The following is a 20,692-nucleotide window of genomic DNA, read 5'->3' on the forward strand; positions in this document are numbered from 1 at the left end:
CGGCCCTTCGAGCCTGCTCCGCCATTCATCATGATCATGGCTGATCATCCAACTCAATAGCCTGATCCTGCTTTCTCCCCATAGCCTTTGATCCCTTTCACCCCAAGAGCTATATCTAACTCCTTGAAAACATACAATGTTTTGCCAATTCAGTGAGTGTTTAACTGTTTACGAGCCGTGATCATCAAAGAACCAATGGGACATTTTTTTTGAGTTTAACGTAAGAAAGAGGTTAACTTTCTTATACTTAATCCAGTCTAAATAAAATAATAAAATGGAATTCACGCTCAAGAGTTCACACATGCAGACTGCTAGATTACTACGCTTCTTCTTAGGCAGTCCCTTGGGAACGAGCATGACTTTCTTCCACTATGGGGTTGTCAGTCCTGAGGTGACTAAAAAGTCCAATGCTGAACCTGCACATTCTGCCATAGGTGGGGCAGGTGGTGTTTGATGAGGTGGGTGGGTGGGAAGCTCGAATTTTGTTATGCTCCTTCCTCTGTTTGTGCTTGACCTCCATCTGGGTCTGTCAGAGAAGTTTGAAATGGTTAGCACCTTCTCCAGTTTGGGTGGCCTTGAGCAACATATCCCCATGTTGCATTTTTTCTGGGAGACTTTGAGGACATCCCTGAAATGTTTCCTCTGTCGTCCTGGTAACCGCTTTCCATTACGAAGCTCGGAGTAGAGATCTTGCTTTGGGAGTCGTGTGTCAGGCATGCGGACGACGTGGCCTGTCGAACACAGCTGATTAGCCATAACCAGTGCCTCGATGCTGGGGATGTTGGCCTGAGAGAGGACACTGATATTGGAGTGCCTATCCTGCCATTGAAATTGCAGGATTTTGCGGCGGCATCGCTGGTGATGTTACTCCAGGATTTTAAGGTGTCTCCTGTACATTGCAGCCCTGTAGACCATGAGCTTGGTGCCGGGTTTCATGTCTTCGGCCAACCAAGGAACACAGAGCATTTGATGACGAGGGCTGCGCTGGCACACAGGAGGCGATGTTGAGTTTCATCATTGATGTGTGTCCCTGCTGAGAGGAAGCTCCCAAAGTGTGAGAAATGATCCATGCTGTTCAATGGTTCGTCGTTGATAGTCGGGGAGTGGGGAGGAGGGCTGTGTTGCGCAGCCTTTATCTTCTGGATGTTTATCCTAAGACCCATTCTTTCGTGCGCCTCTGTAAAAGCATTGATGATGGTTTGGAACAAAAACAGAAGGTGCTGGAAAAACTCAGCAGGTCTAACAGCATCTGTAGAGAGAAACAGAGTTAACGTTTTGAGTCCGCATGACTCTTCTTCACCAATAACTTTTGCTGGGTTGTTGGTTTTCATGATTGGACTCTGTCTATGTACAGTTTGTCCTTTCAACAACTTAGGCAGGGATTTGGCATGCTTGTTGAAGTGTTGACCTCCTCCTACCTGTGCATCAGTGAGTAGTTGTTGTCTTGACCAAGAGGAAGTATCTTGCTTGGCAAAATTGTCTTGCACTTTCTGTCATTGAGTAGCTCTGCAGGTAATTTCATGTCAGTCTTGAGAGGTGTTGATCAGAGTAACAATAAGTCAAGGTCTGGGTTTTCTTTTGCGTCTCGGCATTTCATGAAGGTTCTCTATAAAATGGTTAATTGGTTAAGGTGGTGATAATGTTGAACCCATATTCAGCAAATTCCTTAAACTCTCTGGAAGTAAATTGGTCTCCATTATCACACGTTACTCTTTCATGAATCCTTGCTCAGCAAACAGAACTTGTACTGCTGAAGTGATTGTTGTAGCTCTCAAATCTTTCACTTTCTGATGAAAGGGATCTTTGATTAATAGTCTGCTATTCTGAAATGCCATTCTTGACTGTGTGAATAAACAAACACCCACAGTATGCCATGACCTAGGTTAATGGATCTGGGCCAGATAAATTGTAACCAAAGGTTAGCAGAAAAAATGGTAACTGAACAATGGGCTACCTTTAAAGAAGAGAGTTAGTGCACAGTCAAGGTATATTCCCATGAAGAGGAAAAGTAGATCAAACAAATCCAGGGCTCCCTGGTTGATGAAAGAGATAGAGATTAAGATGAAGGAGAAAAAGTGTGCTTATGATAAATGCCAAGTGGATAATACAATCGCAAACCAAGCTGAATATAGAAGGCTCAGAGGGGAAGTGAAAAAGCAAATAAGAGAAGCAAAGATAGAGTATGAAGAGAGTAGCAGCTAACATAAAACGAACCCCAATGTCTTCTATAGGCACATAAAAAGTAAAAGGGTGGTAAAAGGAGGCATGGGGCTGATTAGGGACCAGAAAGGCGATTTACACATGGAGGCAAAGGTCATAGCTGAAGTATTAAATGAATGTCTTGCATCTGTTTTTTACCAAGGAAGAAGATGCTGAACAGATCATGATGAAAGAGGAGGTAATTCAGACACTTGAAGTGTTTAAAATTGATGGTGAGGAGGTATTGGATAGGCTATCTGTACTTAAAGTTGATACAGCATCAGATAACATGCATCTAAGGGTATTCAGGGATGTGAGAGTCGAAATTGCAGAGGCACTGGCCATAATTTTCCAATCCTTCTTAGACTCGGGTAGTGCCAGAGGACTGGAAAATTGCAAGTGTTACACCCTTGTTCAAAGAAGGGTGTTAAGATAAGCCCAGCAACTACAGGCCAATCAGTTTAATTTTGGTCGTGGGGAAGCTCCTAGAAACAATAATTCAGGACGAAAACAATGCTCTCTTGGGCAAATGTGCGTTAATTAAGGAAAGCCAATATGGATTTATTAAGGGCAAACCATGTTTAACTAACTTGCTGGAGATTTTTGAAGAAATAACAGAGATGGTTAATGAGGGTAATGCTTTTGATGTGGTGTACATGGACTTCCGAAAGGCATTTGATACAGTACCACACAACAGACTGGTGTTATAGTTATAGCTCATGAAATAAAAAGGACAGGAGCAACATGGATTTGAAATTGGCTGAGTAACAGGAAATGAGTAGTGGTTAATGGGTGTTTTTCTGACTGGAAGAGGGTTTGTAGTGGAGATCCCCAGAGGTCAGCGTTGGGACCCTTGCTCTTCCTGAGATATATTAATGACTTAGACCTTGGTGTACAGGGCACAATTTCAAAACTTGCAGATGATCTGAAATTTGGAAGCATTGTGAACTGTGAGGAGGATAGTGCAGAACTTCAAAAGGACAAGTTGGTGGAATGGGCGGTCAAGTGGCAGATGAAATTCAATGCAATGAAGTGTGAAGTGATTCACTTTGGTAGGACAAATGCAAATAGACAATGTAAAATAAAGGCTACAATTCTGAAAGGGATGCAGGAGCACAGGGACCTCGGTGTATATGCGCACAAGTCATTGAAGCTGACAGGACAGGTTGAGAGTGTGGTTAATAAGGCATGCATCATCCTAGGCTTTATTAATAAGGGCATAGAGTACAACAGCAACAAGGTTACGTTAAACTTATATAAGACACTGGTTTAACCTCAACTGGAGTATTCTGGGTGCCACACTTTAGGAAAGATGTGAAGGCCTTGGAGATGGTGCAGAAAAGATTCATGAGAATGGTTCCAGGGATGAGGAACTTCAGTTACGTAGATAGATCAGAGAAGTTGGGAATGTTTTCCTTGGAAAAGAAAAGGTTGAGAGGAGATTTGATAGAGGTATTCAAAATCATGAGGGGTCTGGGCAAAGTAGATAGGGAGAAACTGCTCCCATTGGTGGAAGGATTGAGAACAAGAAGGCGCAGATTTAAGGTAATTCACAAAAAAAGCAATTGAGACATGGAGACATTTTTTCAAGCAGCAAGTGGTTAGGATCTGGGTTGCTTGAGAATGTGGTGGAGGCAGGTTCAATTGAGGCATTCAAGAGGGAATTGGATTATTATCTGAAAAGGAATAATGTGCAGGTCTACAGGGAGAAGGCAGGGTAATAGAATTAGGTGAATTGCTCATTTGGAGAACCGGCACGGACACAATGGGCTGAATGGGCTCCTCCTGTACTGTAACAAATCTGAGATTCTGGGTGGCACTCCGCTAGCTTTCATAATCTCTTTCTGCTGTATATTTCTATATAGCTGGTGTACATTGCATATAGATACCATTCTTTCAATGCCTTTGTAGATGCCTGTGCGGTACACAACTGATCTGGCCTGAGCTTACAATTCTCCATTCCCATGTGGTCTTCATGTACCTTCTGGAGAAGTTCTGTCCGCATCATTTTGTATATAATGATTCTGGATCTGGAAGCAGAACACCATCTTCCAGTGAGATGCCATCTTTGATTGATCAATATTGTCGTATTGCTGGCTGTGTTTGCTTTTTTCTTATCAGTCCATCCCTGGATTACTTGCTGAGGCAGCATCTGTAAGTTTTTCTTTGCCAGTCTCATCTCTAATTTGACTCAATTTCGGTGGTATTACATTCACTAGATGGTGGATCTTTACACCTAGTACTTTTATCTTGTGCTTCTCATATGACAACAACCGATATAGGATACTTGCCAGCACCATTCCTCTTCTTGGCTGGTATTTCAGAGCGAAATCGTAACTCTGAAGCCTCAAGAATAAACTCTGCAGCCTTGCTGGAGCTTTACACAGATCTTTCTTATAGATCTGCTCTGGTGGATGATGATCAGTCTGAGGTGCATGTGCATAGATCCTTGAAGGTGGTCAAATATACCAAGAGTAGTTAGCATATGGGATTTTGGAATGAAGATAAAAAATGCAGGAAAAACTCAGCAGGTCTGACAGCATCTGTGGAGAGAAAGACAGAGTTAACGCTTTGAGCCCATATGACTCGAAGAAGAGTCATTCGGAAGAAGAGTCATACAGACTCGAAAACGTTAACTCTGTCTTTCTCTCCACAGATGCTGTCAGACCTGCTGAGTTTTTCCAGCATTTTTTATCTTCATTCCAAAATCCCATATGCTAACTACTCTTGGTATATTTGACCACCTTCAAGGATCTATGCACATGCACCTCAGTTCCCTCTGTCCCTGCACAATCTTTAGAACTATACTGACTTCCTGATCCCTTCTTAAAAAAAAAATCACCTTGCACTTCTCTGTATTAAATTCCATTTGTGACTTGTTTGCCCATTCTGCTATCCTATCTATGCCCTGTTGCAGTAGATTTGTGTTATCTTCACTGCTTGCCACTCCTCCAAGTTTGTGTATCATCGGCAAATTTTGAAATTTTACTCCCTATTCCAACCAAGTCACTTATGTAGGTGTGCTGCGGGTATATCCAGGATGGGCACAAAACACATACAGTAGGACATGCTGCTCTCTGGCTACTGCAATGAATTGTACAGAATTAACAACCAGTTGGAGACAATGTCAATCAAGGCTTCTGTGTTCCTGCTGACCAGTGGCCTAGCAGACCAGTGTCCAGTACTTGTGGTTTGACAGAAAGGATCTTGGATAATCTGCTGTCTGCCTTAATGGAGAGTCCTCTGACCAGTTCTCCCCGATGCCTACATATTTGACAGTAAGACTGGAGAATGGACTGTATAGGAAACAACTCTGGCGACATTCTCAGCACATTGACTCCAAGATAGGAAGACAACCAAAGTCCTAACATGCTGCATGTAGTCAGTAGTCAACCACCTTACTTGTTCCAGTTTTGCAGTTAACACTTAGAAGAAGCACCAGGTTAGGCATAGCGATAACAGTGCACCAGGCAATAGACAGTGGTGCAAAAATTGTATTTTGAACAGCTAATGAGGGAAGTTATGTTGTCTCAGTTTTTTCTATAGTTTAGAAGTTTGTGTGTTGATATGTGAGGCATGAGAAATGGCGCTTGGATGCTTACCTAGATTAGAGTGGTGTGGTGGATGGTCAGAGATCACATTATTATGTGGAATGTTTCTGCAGTGGGACTGCTGGTTCACAGGACAAAGTGTCTACTGAGCCACTAAGTTTCCCTTGGCATTTTGTTTCTCTTCTTGCTGCTGCTTACCTTCTTCCCCTATGGTCTTCTATTAAATCTTTCCTCTCTGTCAGGATTGGCAGTACTCTTTCCAGTGCAGCATTAATCAGCATCTAGCAGAGGACCACTGTGGTAGACATTTGCACAGGACTGTGCTAAAATGCCCCATCAAGCTTACCAAGCTATCTGAAGCATGTCTTCAGCATTCTGATGATGTGTTTGACTATATCACCCTGGTGATTGATTGGATCTTATTGGGCCCCTGCTCTGTTTAAGTCCTGGGAATGTACAAGTGTTAGTAACCAATGGATGAATTATGCCCCGGGATTCGGTGGGACACTCAACTTTGGTTTTCGAAGAATAAAATGAGTAATGGTAAATTCTCAGGCATGCATGTTCCTGTGATGATTGTGATACAACTGGCTGTCCATTCATGAAGTGGAATACTTTTTCTGTTGTACGATGTTTCATGGATAAAAGGATGTAGCCCCATGAGTTCCACCAACAGACCCATAAACTTTGGGACTCGCACAAATCCCCACAGCTTTCTGAAGCTGTGACCTTTGATCCAGGGGAAGGTGTTGCACGGGGAAGCAAAGCATCATATATGAGCTGATAACTGATTGGATGATCTGGTGGGAATCCCTTGAAGCCCCATGAAAGCAGCTAGAAGCAAATAAACAAAAATTCTGGTGATCAGTTTGATTGTCAATGGCAATGTGTGGGTGTATGTTTGCACCAACTTTGGCAACTCTTGGATGACTTCCATTAGGAAGCAGAGTCGTCTTATGTGCTGTTCCTGGTTGAGATGGAGGTAGTTTCTGTGAAGTTAGTGCATTCTCTGGTCATTTGATACATTTTTAACTTAAGGGTGCCTCTCTGCACAACTTTGTCTTTTCCTGTGCTGTTCTTTTGCCTCCAAGAAAGCCATGGTGGGAAATCATAGTAGAAAGTTAACAAACCAAGGTCTAGCATCAGCAGGCAGTAAGTATATTTGCCCCCACCCTCACCCACCCCCACCAACATGGTACTCTGACTTACCCTTAAATGCATCAATGGCATTGCCTCTTCTACTACCCCCACTAGAGCTATCTGTACCTTGTCTGTCCTGCTTTCTACCCTTAATTAGCACATTCCTTTAGATAATATCACCACCTTCAACACCTCTTTGTCCTTTTGTCTGTGACATCTTTTGGTTATCTCCACCTATTACTGGCTTCTTGTCCCAACAACCCCCCCCCACCCTTAAACCAGCTTATATTTCACCCCTTTCCTATTTTTACTTAGTTCTGTTGAAGGGTCATGAGGACTCGAAACGTCAACTGTGCTCTCCTCCACCAATGCTGCCAGACCTGCTGAGTTTTTCCAGGTATTTCTGTTTGTATTTATGGTCCCTAGTTTTGAATTTTCCATGAGCAGAAACAACTCTACTTCTACCTTATCAAACTCCTTCCTAATTTTAAAGACCTCTATCAGATCACATCTCAGTCTTCCCCTCTCTAGAAAAAAGAGCCCCAGCCTGTTAAGTCTTTCAGCTGTTTGGATTTTTGTTTTTTATTTATTCATTCATGGATTGTGGGCATTGCTGGCTAGGCCAACATTTATTGCTCATCCGTAATTGCCCTTGAGAAAGTGGTGGTGAGCTGCTTTCTTGAACTACTGCAATCCATGTGGTGTAGGTACACCCATAGAGATGTTAGGATTTTCCAGGATCTTGACCCAGCGACAGTGGAGGAACAGCGATGTATTTCCAAGTCAGGATGGTGAGTGGCTTGGAGGGGAACTTCCTGGTGGCGGTGTTCCCATCTGCCTGCTGCCCTTATCCTTCAGAATGTAGTGGTCATGGGTTTGGAAGATGCTGTCTAAGAAGATTTGGTGAGTTCCTGCAGGGCGTCTTGTAGATGGTCCACTCTGTTACCACTGTGTGTCGGTGTTGGAGAGAGTGAATGTTTGTGGATGGGGTGCCACTCAAATGGGCTGCTTTATCCTGAATGGTGTCAAGCTTCTTGAGTGTTGTGGGAGCTGCACTCACCCAGGCAAGTATTCCATCACGTTTGTGACTTGTGTCTTGTAGAATGTGGCCAGGTTTCGGGAAATCAGGTGAGTTATTCGCCACAGGATTCTTAGCCTCTGACCTGCTCTTGCAGCCACAGTAATTATATGACTAGTTCAGTTCAGTTTCTGGTCAATGCTAACCCCCAGGATGTTGGTAGTGGGGGATTTAGAGATGACAATGCCATTATATATCAAGGGGTGAGGGTAAGATTTTCTCTTATTGGAGATGGTCAGTGCCTGGCACTTGTGTGCCACTTGTCTGCCCAACCCTGGATATTGTCCAGCTCTTGCTGCATTTGAACATGGACTGCTTCAATATCTGAGGAGTTGCTAATGGTGCTGAACATTCTGCAATTATCAGTGAACATCCCCACTTCTGACCTTATCTTGGAAGGAAGCAGCTGAAGATGGTTGGGACTAAGACACTTCCTTGAGGAATTCCTTCAGTGATGTCCTGGAACTGAGATGATTGACCTCCAACAACCACAACCATCTTCCTTTGTGCTAGGTATTACCCCAACCAGCGGAGAATTTTCTGCCTGATTCCCACTTGACTCCAGTTTTACTAGGGCTCCCTGATGCCACACTCTGTCAAATGCTGCCTGTCAAGGGCAGCCGCTATCACCTCGTCTCTGGAGTTCAGCTCTTCTGTCCATCTTTGAACCACGGCTATAATGAGGTCAGGAGCTGATTGATCCTGGCATAACCCAAACTGGGCATCAGCAGGCTATTGCTGAGCAAGTGCTGCTTGATAGCACTATTGGTGACCCTCTCCATGACCTTACTGATGATCGAGAGTAAACTAATGGGGCGGTAATTGGCTGGGTTGGATTTTCCCTGCTTTTTGTGTACCTGGGCAATTTTCCACATTGCTGGGTAGAGGCTAGAGTTGTAGCTGTATTGGAACAGCTTGGCTAGGGGCACGACAGGTTCTGGAGCACAAGTCTTAAGTACTATTGCTGGAATATTGTCAGGACCCATAGCCTTTGCACTATCCAGTGACTTCAGCCATTTCTTGATATCACGTGGAGTGAATTGAACTGGCTGAAGACTAACATCGGTGATGCTATGAACATCTGGCTGCAGATTGTTGCAAATGCGTCAGGTTTATCTTTTGCACTGATGAGCTGGGCTCCTCCATCAATGAGGATGAAGATATTTGTGGACCCTCCTCCAGTGACTTGTTTAGCAGTCCACCACCATTGAAAACTGGATGAGGCAGACTGCAGAGTTTAGAACTTATGCATTGGTTATAAAATCACTTAGCTCTGTCTATCGCTTGTTGCTTATGCTGTTTGATGTGCAAGTAATTCTCAGTTGTAGCTTTATTAGGTTGACACCTCATTTTTAAGTATGCCTGGTGCTGCTCCTGGCATGCCCTCCTGCACTCTTCATTAAACCAAGGTTGATCCCCTGGCTTGGTGGTAATGGTAGAGTGGGGGTATGCCAGGTCATGAGGTTACAGATTGTAATTGAGTACCATTCTGCTGCTGCTGATGGCCCACAGCTCTTCATGGTTGCTCAGTCTTAACTTGCTAGATCTGTTCAAAATCCATCCCATTTAGTAAGGTGGTAGCACCACACAACACAATGGAAGGTATCCTCAATGTGAAGATGGGACTTAGTCTCCACAAGGACTGTGTGGCGGTCACTCCTTCTGGTACTGTCACGGACAGTTGTTTAGATTGAAAGTATTGCACCCTTTACCCTTGCAGATTTGTCCCACGACCACTATCACAGAATCACACAGTGCAGAAGAGGCCCTTCGGCCCATTGAGTCTGCACCAACACGTGAGAAACACCTGACCTACCTACCTAATCCTATTTACCAGCACTTGGCCCATAGCCTTGAATGTTATGACGTGCCAAGTGCTCATCCAGGTACTTTTTAAAGGATGTGAGGCAACCTGCCTCCACCACCCTCCCAGGCAGTGCATTCCAGACCGTCACCACCCTCTGGGTAAAAATATTTTTCCTCACATCCCCCCTAAACCTCCTGCCCCTCACCTTGAACTTATGTCTCCTTGTGACTTCCCCTTCAACTAAGGGGAACAGCTGCTCCCTACCCACCCTGTCCATGCCCCTCATAATCTTGCACACCTCGATCAGGTCGCCCCTCAGTCTTCTCTGCTCCAACGAAAACAACCCATGTCTATCCAACCTCTCTTCATAACTTAAATGTTTCATCCCAGGCAACATCCTGGTGAATCTCCTCTACACCTCCTCCAGTGCAATCATCTAGAAGGACAAGGGCAGCAGATAGATGGGAACAGCGCCACATGGAAATTCACCTCCAAGTTACTCACCATCCTGACCTGGAAATATATGCAGTTCCTTCACTGTCACTTGGTCAAAATCCTGGAACTCCCTTCCTAATAGCACTGTGGGTGTACCTACACCACGTGGACTGCAGGAGTTCAAGAAGGCAGCTCACCACCACCTTCTCAAGGGCAACTAGGGAAGGGCAATAGATGTTGGTCTAGCCAGTAAAGCCCACACCCTGTGAATGAATAAAAAAGTGTTCCTTTAGCCATAAGTGAAGTTATGATGATGGAAAATGAGACATCTGATACTGTATTATCGTACCTTTATGTAAAACTTTATGCTGAGTGGATGCTTCTGACCTCACCCAATCCAGTTGTACCAAAAAATTAAAAGTAAAACGGGAATCCTGTACTTAGAAATACATGGAATATTGATCTGAATCAGTTGAGGTACTGGAAAGCAGAAAGAAAAGCTGTCACTTTCTCTGTTAAACCGTTACTTTCTCTGCATTGAACCTTTACCCTGTGTACCTGTGGAGAACTACTTTCAGTTTCATGAAATCTTTAAATTAGCATCTCCAATCTGGATAGGTATGTTTCACATTTTTACATCTCCTGATTCCCATGAATTCAGATGTTACCAGAGACCTTCGGCAAATTGTGATGGCAGTTTATATTTTCTATTATTTTCATGCCATAAAATTTATATTTAACATAAAATACTTAAAATGATTTTAGAACTACAGGTATTATTTTCTCTGTCTCTGTTTTTGTCCAGGCACTGGGATAAAGAAGTCCAGAAGGCAAAAAATCAAGCTCGAATCCCTCATCTTACAAAAGCCATTTTAAAATGCTTCTGGAAATCGTATATTATTTTAGGCGCATTCACGTTTTTAGAGGTAATTATAGATCTTATTTATTTATTCAGGAATTGCACAATTGTTCTGCCTGGTTGGAAAATTAGGTGTCCTGATTTTTAAGATTAACAGCTTCAAAACTGTGTCCTAAAGCAGACATGCTGACCTCTGCCTGATTCTGAGAGTTTTGCAATTGTGTAGCCTTTATCTGTGCGTCTTTTTTTGAATTTTTTGGGAGTCAGCTTTAGCATTGGAGATGATGAGGTAATTGTGATCAGAGGAGAAAATGAGGTGCAAGTGGTAGTTCACAGAAAAAGGAAGATTGGTGAAGAAATAATTTACATGCAGGGACGATAGACATGATCCTGGAACCTACTAGTCTCCTACAAAATTTCTTTGCATGCCACTGTTGGGAAACCTGCTTTGTTCCTTCTCCTTTTGTGAGAGGATTCATCCACATTTCTGCATTGATAAAATATCACCTTTCGTCAGGTGTCCAAGCTGCTCTCCTTAATGTGCGAGTCCAACTAAGCCTCTTGACAAAATTTGGGCCCTTTTCGTTAGTTGCTTAAACGGAATTCTGGTGTAGTGGAGTGCATCTTTCATTCCTTTATTTATTTTCAGATGAAAAGGAAGGGGATGCTAATGATGGAAAATGTTATTCCATAGAGAAAAATGATCTCCAATGCTTTCCTAAAACTGCCCTTGTCCTTCTTGATGGTAGTGGTCATGGATTTGGAAGGTGCTGTCTAAGGAGCCTTGGTGAATACCTGCAGTGCGTCTTGTAGATGGTACACACTGCTGCTACTGTGTGTCGGTGGTGGAGGGAGTGAATGTTTGTGGATGAGGATTGAGGAAGTGCAAGAAAAATGTTTTGACTATGTCCTCTGAAATTTACAATTAGTGGATCGGAGACATGTCAAATAAAATGTTCATATCTAGCAACACAGATCAATGATATTGGGTGGAATCGTCCCAGATTTGCACTGTGTGTGGCCGCAATGGTGGGTTTTCGCACTGTATCATCCCCTTCCCGGTGCATTCTTTTTTTAAATTCATTCGCGGGATGTGGGCCGCTGGCTGGGCCAGCATTTAATGCCCATCCCTATTTGCCCTTGAGAAGGTGGTGGTGAGCTGCCTTCTTGAACCGCTGCAGTCCATGTGTGTTAGGAAGGGAGTGCCAGGATTTTGACCCAGCGACAGTGAAGGAATGATGATGTATTTCCAAATCAGGATGGTGAGTGACTTGGAGGGAAATCTCCAGGTTGTGGTGCTCCCATCTGTCTGCTGCCCTTGTCCTTCTCGATGGTAGTGGTCATGGATTTGGAAGGTGCTGCTGTCTAAGGAGCCTTGGTGAATTCCTGCAGTGCGTCTTGTAGATGGTACACACTGCTGCTACTGTGTGTCGATGGTGGAGGGAGTGAATGTTTGTGGATGTGTTTCCCATCAAGCGGACTGTTTGTCCTGGACGGTGTCCAGCTTCAGTGTTGTGGAAGCTGTACTCATCCAGGCAAGTGGAGAGTATTCTATCACACTCCTGACTTGTGCCTTATAGATGGTGGACAGGCTTTGGGGAGTCGGGCGGTGAGTTACTTGTCGCATGATTCCTAGCCTCTGACCTGCTCTTGTAGCCATAGTATTGATATGGCTAATCCAGTTCAGTTTCTAGTCAATGGTAACCCCCAGGATGTTGATAGTGGGGGATTCATTGATGGTAATGCCATTGAACATCAAGGAATGATGGTTGGACTCTCTCTTGTTGGAGATGGCCATTGCCTGACACTTGTCTGGCGTGAATGTTACTTGCCACTTGTCAGCTCAAGCCTGGGTATTGTCCAGGTCTAGCTGCATTTGGACATGGACTGCTTCAGTATCTGAGGAGTCGCGAATGGTGCTGAACATTGTGCAATCATCAGCAAACATCCCCACTTCTGACCTTATGATGGAAGGAAGGTCATTGATGAAGCAGCTGAAGATGGTTGCGCCTAGGAGACTACCCTGAGGAACTCCTGCAGTGATGTCCTGGAGCTGAGACGACTGACCACGACCAACCACAACCACCTTCCTTTGTGCTAGGTATGACTCCTACCAGCGGAGAGTTTTCCCCTTATTCCCATTGACTCCAGTTTTGCTAGGGCTCCTTGATACCACACTCGGTCAAATGTTGCCTTGATGTCAAGGGCAGTCACTCTCAGCTCACCTTGTAAGTTCAGCTCTTTTGTCCATGTTTGAACTAAGGCTGTAATGAGGTCAGAAGCTGAGTGGCCCTGGCAGAACCCAAACTGGGCAGCAGTGAGCAGGTTATTGCTAAGCAAGTGGCACTTGATAGCACTGTTGATGACCCCTTCCATTACTTTACTGATGACCGAGAGTAGACTGATGGGGTGGTAATTGGCCGGATTTGTCCTGCATTTTGTGTATAGGACATACCTGGGCAATTTTCCACATAGCCGGGTAGATGCCAGTGTTGTAGCTGTACTGGAACAGCTTGGCTAGGGGCGTGGCAAGTTCTGGAGAACAAGCCTTCAGTACTGTTGCCAGAATACTGTCAGGGCCCATAGCAGTATCCAGTGCCTTTAGCCATGTCTTGATATCATGTGGAGTGAATCGAATTGGCTGAAGACTGGCATCTGTGATGCTGGGGATTTCTGGAGGAGGCCGAGATGGATCATCTACTCGGCACTTCTGGCTGAAGGTCGTTGCGAATGTTTCAGCCTTATCTTTTGCACTGCTGTGCTGGGCTCCTCCATGGTTGAGGATGGGGATATTTCTGGAGCCACTGCCTCCTCCAGTGAGTTGTTTAATTTTCCACCACCATTCACAACTGGATGTGGCAGGACTGCAGAGCTTAGATCTGATCCATTGGTTGTGGGATCGCTTAGCTCTGTCAATCATTTGCTGCTTCTGTTGTTTGACACACTGGTAATCCTGTGTTTTAGCTTCACCAGGTTGACACGTCATTTTTAGGTATGCCTGGTGCTGCTCCTGGCATGCTCTCCTGCGCTCTTCATTGAATCAGGGTTGATCCCCTGGCTTGATGGTAATGGTAGAGTGGGGGATATGCCCGGCCATGAGGTTACAGATTGTGTTTGAGTACAATTCTGCTGCTGCTGATAGCCCACAGTGCCTCATGGTTGCCCAGTCTTGAGTTGCCAGATCTGTTCGAAACCTATCCCATTTATAACAGTGGTAGTGCCACACAGCACTACCTCATTAATAATGTATTTACAGGAAACAGACAGGTTCGCTGGTGGGCAGGCTCAGATTTGCCCACCATGCAGTGAACTGAGTGCTTCCTTGCTCCGGACGCCATATTTAAATACCGCCAGAGTGCAGCCTACTTCATATCTACAGACCAGGACTGCTCCAGGCGACAGATGGCCCCAAAAGCGAGGACGACGGCAGCCCCCAAATTTAGTGACGACTCTCTGGGGTGCCTGCTGAATGAAGTGAAATGCTGCCATGATGTCCTCTACCCTCGCTTTGGCCAGAGGAGGTCCACCAGAGTCACCAATCCAGCCTGGGAGTTGGTGACAGCAATGGTCAGTGCCACCGGAGCACAGAGGAGGTCAGCCATCCAGTGCAGGAAGAGGATGAATGCACTCATCTGTTCTGCCAAGGTAGGTTACTCTTCTCATCACTGTCAACTATCACACTCACAAACCCACCACACATCTAAAAGGATCCCAGACCTCAAGGGACAGCACCACTAACTCTCTCACACACCCTCACATCACCATCAGGCTCATATCCTCTGGATTCATCCGCCTTCATCCTGTCCATGGCTCTGCTCAACACACAAACGTTCCACTCAGTGACATGTGTCCTACCTACACTCCATCTGTTTTCATGCAGGAGAAGCTGGCTCACAACAACAGAGAGGGGTCCCAGACTAGGGATGGAATGGGCCACATTTGGCTCCTCTCTCACCTTGAGGAGCGTGCTGTCGCACTGGCTGGTGAAGATGTGGACCGTCGGCGGTGACCACCCATGTGAGAACCCTGCACCACATCATCCCTCTGTCAACGCAATTGAGAGCGCTCTCTCTCCTGCTTTTGACTGTGCTGTCATGCACCATTTATCTCTACTTTGGTTCACAGAGATTTCTGCCAACGGACCGGCACCCTCAGCTAGCCAGTCCCTCAGCTCCATCCACATCCTCACCCCCAGCCAAGAGGACACCTCCTCCATTGAAGAGCTGGAAATAAGCAGCCTGGAAGACCCGTCACAGCGTTTATCCTCACCCTCCACCAGTGCAGAGACACACACCCTGTGGGACCTAGACCTAGAGCAGGCTTGGGTTCACAATCTGGTGCATGGGCATGTGCCTGCAGCAGGAGGAGGCAGGTTCAGCCGAGCTCCCCGGCACTCGGAGGATTGCTGGGGAAGAGGCATCTGTGAGGTCTGAGTCAGATGATGAGTCCCTGGATTTGGTGTTCCAATTCATCGTGGGGGTCAGCAGAAGGCGGGGGAACATCACGCAGAGCTGTTGGAAGCCAATAGAGTGGCATGCAAAATGGGTGAGTGCGTCCACCTGCTCTCTGATGAAGTGGTGCCCACATGTGCGCATATGGAAGTCTCCGTGGGAGGAATGGCGGATGCCATGGAGACCCTGGTCCAGCAGAACATGGAAATATGTGCAGACCTGCTCTCCATCGTGGTTGCCATGGGTCAGTTCTTGCAGTGACAATGCGAGAGGCAAATGGGGCACCTTGACATCCCTTCAGGTGTTTCTTCCCCTCAAGAGTCAGGCTGGGGACCTCGGGCACCTGAAGGGAGGAGGAGCAGCAGCTGGACACCCCTGGGTAATCCACTCAGGATTCTCAGAGGCTGTCCTCTTCCTCTGAGTCCCCTTTGCCTGTGACCACTTCAATGTCACCTGTGTCACCACAGAGGGAGCATCTGGCCCACAGAATGACAGCCAAAGCAACCCAGGGCCCTCAAGGCCTTGGCTCTCCAGAGGACACATGTCAATGTCAATGGAGGGCCAACCATTGCACGGCTGTCTCCACCCCTGCTGCAGATGTCAGGGCAGCACCTAGAAGAAGTGGTAGACCTGGAAAAGTTAGGAAATTCTGATTACAAGTGGTTTCACAGCTGAACACATTTTGTCACTTTATAACCTGAAAATATACTTCACTGATTAATGTGTAATGCTGTCTTTCAGCGTCAGTGATAGGTTTCGTGAGTCCTCCCCCTGCATTCCCCCCACCCTCCCACCACTAGTAGTTCAGCTGCATGCAGCTGGACCACCAGTGATTCTAGAGGGAGAAATGCGTGTGTGGCAGGGCCTTTCGGAGCCTCGTGCAGGTACTGTCCATGTGTCACACTCATCTCACTGTCCTGAGCATTTTCAATGCTGCCTGCTGGGGTTCTCTTTCAATTGTCCATCTGAGCTGACCTGCATCTCCGCCCGCCCACCCACTGACTGCAGTCCCAAGCAGCGCCTGTGCCCATCCAACCCGAGGCTCCACTCACTTTCGATTTGACAAACCAACATGGTCATGGTAAAGTTTTTGATTAAGCGCCCCCCCCGCCGTCCTTTCCCCTCCTCTCACTCACCCATGTCCTTTACCCATCACTGTGGGCCCTGCTGTTATCACCTTCCACCTCCCCACCATCACCCAACCTGAACCCTTGTCATTCCGGGATGTCCAGGCGAATGTGCACGTTCCCTACTCCCTGGAGAACTCCACCTCCACCCTCGACCTCCTCCTTTCCACCTCAGTGCCCGTGTCTGCCTCCGTGTCCCTACCAACCACCGCCCCTTCTTCTGTTACCGACACACCCTCACATGCCCACCCTCCCTTCTCCTTCTGCCCTCTCTCACACTCAGCATTCCCTCCTGCCACTCCCACCCTGAGTTTGGTGCCCAGGAGGCAGTCATTGATGCCACCGACCCCTCCCTTTCACGTTCACCTGGACATCTGCCACCAGCAGCTCCCCCCCCCACCCCCAAAACTTACTCCCTCGTCCACCCTCTCCACCTTTACTCTCTCCTCCCCCCAGACTCCTTCCCCTCTCTAAACTCCCTCCTCCCCTCGGACACCTCCCCAGTCTGAACTCCCTCCCTAATACCTTCCTCCCCCCCTTACACCTAGCTCTCCACTTGCAGCACTCTCCCCCATTACACCCTCCTCCCCCGACACCTTTGACCCCCCTCCCAACCTCATGCCCCCCAGCACCTTCGTCTTCACCCCCCCGACATGTTTGTTCCCCCACTCCCAACCTGACCACCGCCCCCCCCAAGACCTTCACCTTACCCCTCCCCCTCCCGACCTCACCCCTACCTCTGTTATACCTTCATCGCTGATCATCCATGGCAGCCTATGGCCAAGATTGTGATGTTTCGAAGCATCAGTGGAGACCTCCCACCTTCCGGGAACTGCTTTGAGGTGGAGCCATGTGCATGAGTACCCACCCAGCATGCGATGCACCTGTTCCTCCAGGGCCTGTAGCTGTAGGGCTCCAGCATCTTCCCCTCCTCGGATGTTGACGATTGGAGCAAGACCCTAAAGCTAAGTCCCGACTTCTGCACATCACACTTGTCCAAACATGTTCTGGGCCGGTGTGTTTTCCCGTCGGTGTAACAGTAAATTGGGCGTGGGGGGATGATTCCAGTCGGGCCTTACTTTGTATCCCATTACCAGGATGCAGATCGTGTTCATGTCGGGCTCCAGCAATATTTGCGTTCTGCCATGGTAGACACCATTGGATGACCCTGTTGTGAATTCCCGCTGGCCTGAAACCGATTTCTGCCCCTAACATCGAGCTATTTCCCTTCCCGCCACCTGCAATGGCGCCTGCCACCAGCGGACCAGAAGATTCCGCCCATTGACAGTATTTGTATAATCAGAAGTAATTCTATTTGGTTTGTCCTAAGATTTAAAAAATAATTGTTGAATTTTTATGTGATAACTATAAGAACAGTCTTTTGTTTTCTATTCCAAAATTTGAATGTTTATCAAAATGTACTGATAATTTTGTCTTTTTTCTTTTAGGAAATAATAAGAGTTGCTCAACCTGTTCTGTTAGGAAAAATTATTAATTATTTTGAAAACTACAATCCAGAAGATACCGAGGCTTACAAAGTTGCTTTTGGCTATGCTGCTGGAATAACACTTTGTACGCTATTTCTGGCAATTTTACATCATCTATATTTCTTTCATGTACAAAGAAGTGGGATGAAGCTAAGAGTAGCAATGTGCCATATGATTTACAGAAAGGTAAGAATTTCACTGCTTTTCATAATTGGTACTGTTTTTGGAGTTGTAAAGCTTAGAAATGTTGAATTTTTGATTAATTCATGTCATAGGGATAGAAGTACACTGTTACGTGAACAACATAACAACAACTTGCCTCTACGTGATGAATTACTTTTGAAGTGTGTAACTGTTGTGCAGGCAAACTTGTATTTTGTAAGCATATAATGAAAATAGTTCAATGACTTTCTTCTTTTCTCCCAAACCAAGCGAATGTTTAACTTCATTTATTCCAGAGATATTTGGGTTCTCTAAGGGAACGTGGAATCTCACTGTGTCATTATACTACTTTTAATATTGATTTTGAAGTAGTACCACCAGATGCATATGGATGGGACCATGCCTTCAGCTGCCTCTAAGCTCCAGAATTCCCTCCATAACTTCTCCATCTCTTGACCTCTCTGTTTTCCCTTTAAGATGCTCCTTAAAACCTATCTCTTTGATCAAGCTTTTGGCTAACTGCCTTTCATCTTAAGTGGCTTGGTGTCCAAATTTGCTTTATAACACTTCTGTGAAGCACTTTCACAGAATCACAGTGCAGAAGAGGCCCTTCGGCCCAACGAGTCTGCACTGACATGTGAGAAACACCTGACCTACCTACCGAATCCCATTTACCAGGACTTGGCCCATAGCCTTGAATGTTATGACATGCCAAGTGCTCATCCAGGTACTTTTTAAAGGATGTGAGGCAACCCGCCTCCACCATCCTCCCAGGCAGTGCATTCCAGACCATCACCACCCTCTGGGTAAAAAGTTTTTCCTCACATCCCCCCTAAACCTCCTGCCCCTCACCTTGAACTTATGCCCCCTTGTGACTGACCCTTCAACTAAGGGGAACAGCTGCTCCCTATCCACCTTGCCCATGCCCCTCATAATCTTGTACACCTCGATCAGGTCGCCCCTCAGTCTTCTCTGCTCCAACGAAAACAACCCAAGTCTATCCAACCTCTCCTCATAACTTAAATGTTTCATCCCAGGCAACATCCTGGTGAATCTCCTCTGCACCCCTTCCAGTGCAATCACATCCTTCCTATAATGTGGCGACCAGAACTGCACACAGTACTCCAGCTATGGCCTCACCAAGGTTCTATACAACTCCAACATGACCTCCCTACTTTTGTAAACTATGCCTCAATTGATAAAGGCAAGTGTCCCATATGCTTTTTTCACCACCCCACTAACATACCCTTCCGCCTTCAGAGATCTATGGATACACACGCCAAGGTCCCTTTGTTCCTCAGAACTTCCTAGTGCCATGCCATTCATTGAATACTTCCTTGTCAAATTACTCCTTCCAAAGTGTATCAACTCACACTTTTCAAGGTTAAATTCCATCTGCCACTTATCTGCCCATTTGACCATCCTGTCTATATCTTCCTGTAGCCCAAGACACAACCTCACTGTTAACCACCCTGTCAATCTTTGTGTCATCCGCAAACTTACTAATCCTAACCCCCACATAGTCATTTATGTCGTTTATATAAATGACAAATAATAGGGGACCGAGCACAGATCCCTGTGGTACGCTACTGGACACTGACTTCCAGTCACTAAAGCATCCTTCTGTCATCTCCCTCTGTCTCCTACAACTAAGCCTATTTTGAATCCAACTTATCAAATTACCCTGTATCCCATGTGCCTTTGCCTTCTTTATAAGTCTCCCATGTGGGACCTTGTTGAAGGTTTTGCTGAAATCCATATAAACTATGTCAACTGCACTACCCTCACCTACATACCTGGTCACCTCCTCAAAAAATTCAATCAAATTTGTTAGGCATGACCTCCCTCTGACAAAGCCATGCTGACTATCCCTGATCAAACCTTGCCTCTCCAAGTAGAGATAGATACTCTCCTTCAGAATTTTCTCCAATAGTTTCCCTACCACTGATGTGAGACTCATTGGTCTGTAGTTCCCTGGCTTATCACTACAACCCTTCTTAAATAACGGAACCACATTAGCTGTTCTCCAGTCCTCTGGCACCTCCCCCGTGGCCAGAGAGGAATTAAAAATTTGGGTCAGAACTTGTGCGATCTCCTCCCTTGCCTCCCTCAGCAGTCTGGGACACAAATCATCCGGACCTGGAGATTTGTCCACTTTTAAGACTGCCAACACCTCCAATACCTTGTCATTCCCTATATCAATTTGCTTAAGAACCTCGCAGTCTCTCTCCCCGAGTTCGATACCTTCATCCTCATTCTCTTGGGTGAAGACGGACGTGAAGTATTCATTCAACACTCTAACGATGTCCTCTGGCTCCACCCATAGTTTGCCCCCTTGGTCCCTTATGGGCCCCTACTCTTTCCCTGGTTATCCTCTTCCCCTTGATAAACTTATA

General features: G+C 46.0%; 1 protein-coding gene across 3 annotated transcripts in view; it reads left to right on the forward strand.

The window, feature by feature from the left end:
* Positions 1-20,692, forward strand: part of abcc4 (ATP binding cassette subfamily C member 4 (PEL blood group)) — a 405,942-nt gene that overhangs the window by 48,549 nt on the left and 336,701 nt on the right. For 2 of the 3 annotated variants that reach the window (XM_078545915.1, XM_078545916.1), the window contains exons 3-4: positions 11,016-11,136; positions 18,096-18,320. In XM_078545915.1, the coding sequence (XP_078402041.1) occupies positions 11,016-11,136; positions 18,096-18,320 (346 nt within the window). Of the gene's footprint in view, positions 1-2,362; positions 2,399-11,015; positions 11,137-18,095; positions 18,321-20,692 lie in introns of all 3 variants that reach the window. The other variant, XM_078545917.1, reaches the window with a different exon arrangement.

This window comes from Cetorhinus maximus, chromosome 7 (genome assembly GCF_964194155.1).
Source record: "Cetorhinus maximus chromosome 7, sCetMax3.hap1.1, whole genome shotgun sequence".
Taxonomy (NCBI): domain Eukaryota; kingdom Metazoa; phylum Chordata; class Chondrichthyes; order Lamniformes; family Cetorhinidae; genus Cetorhinus; species Cetorhinus maximus.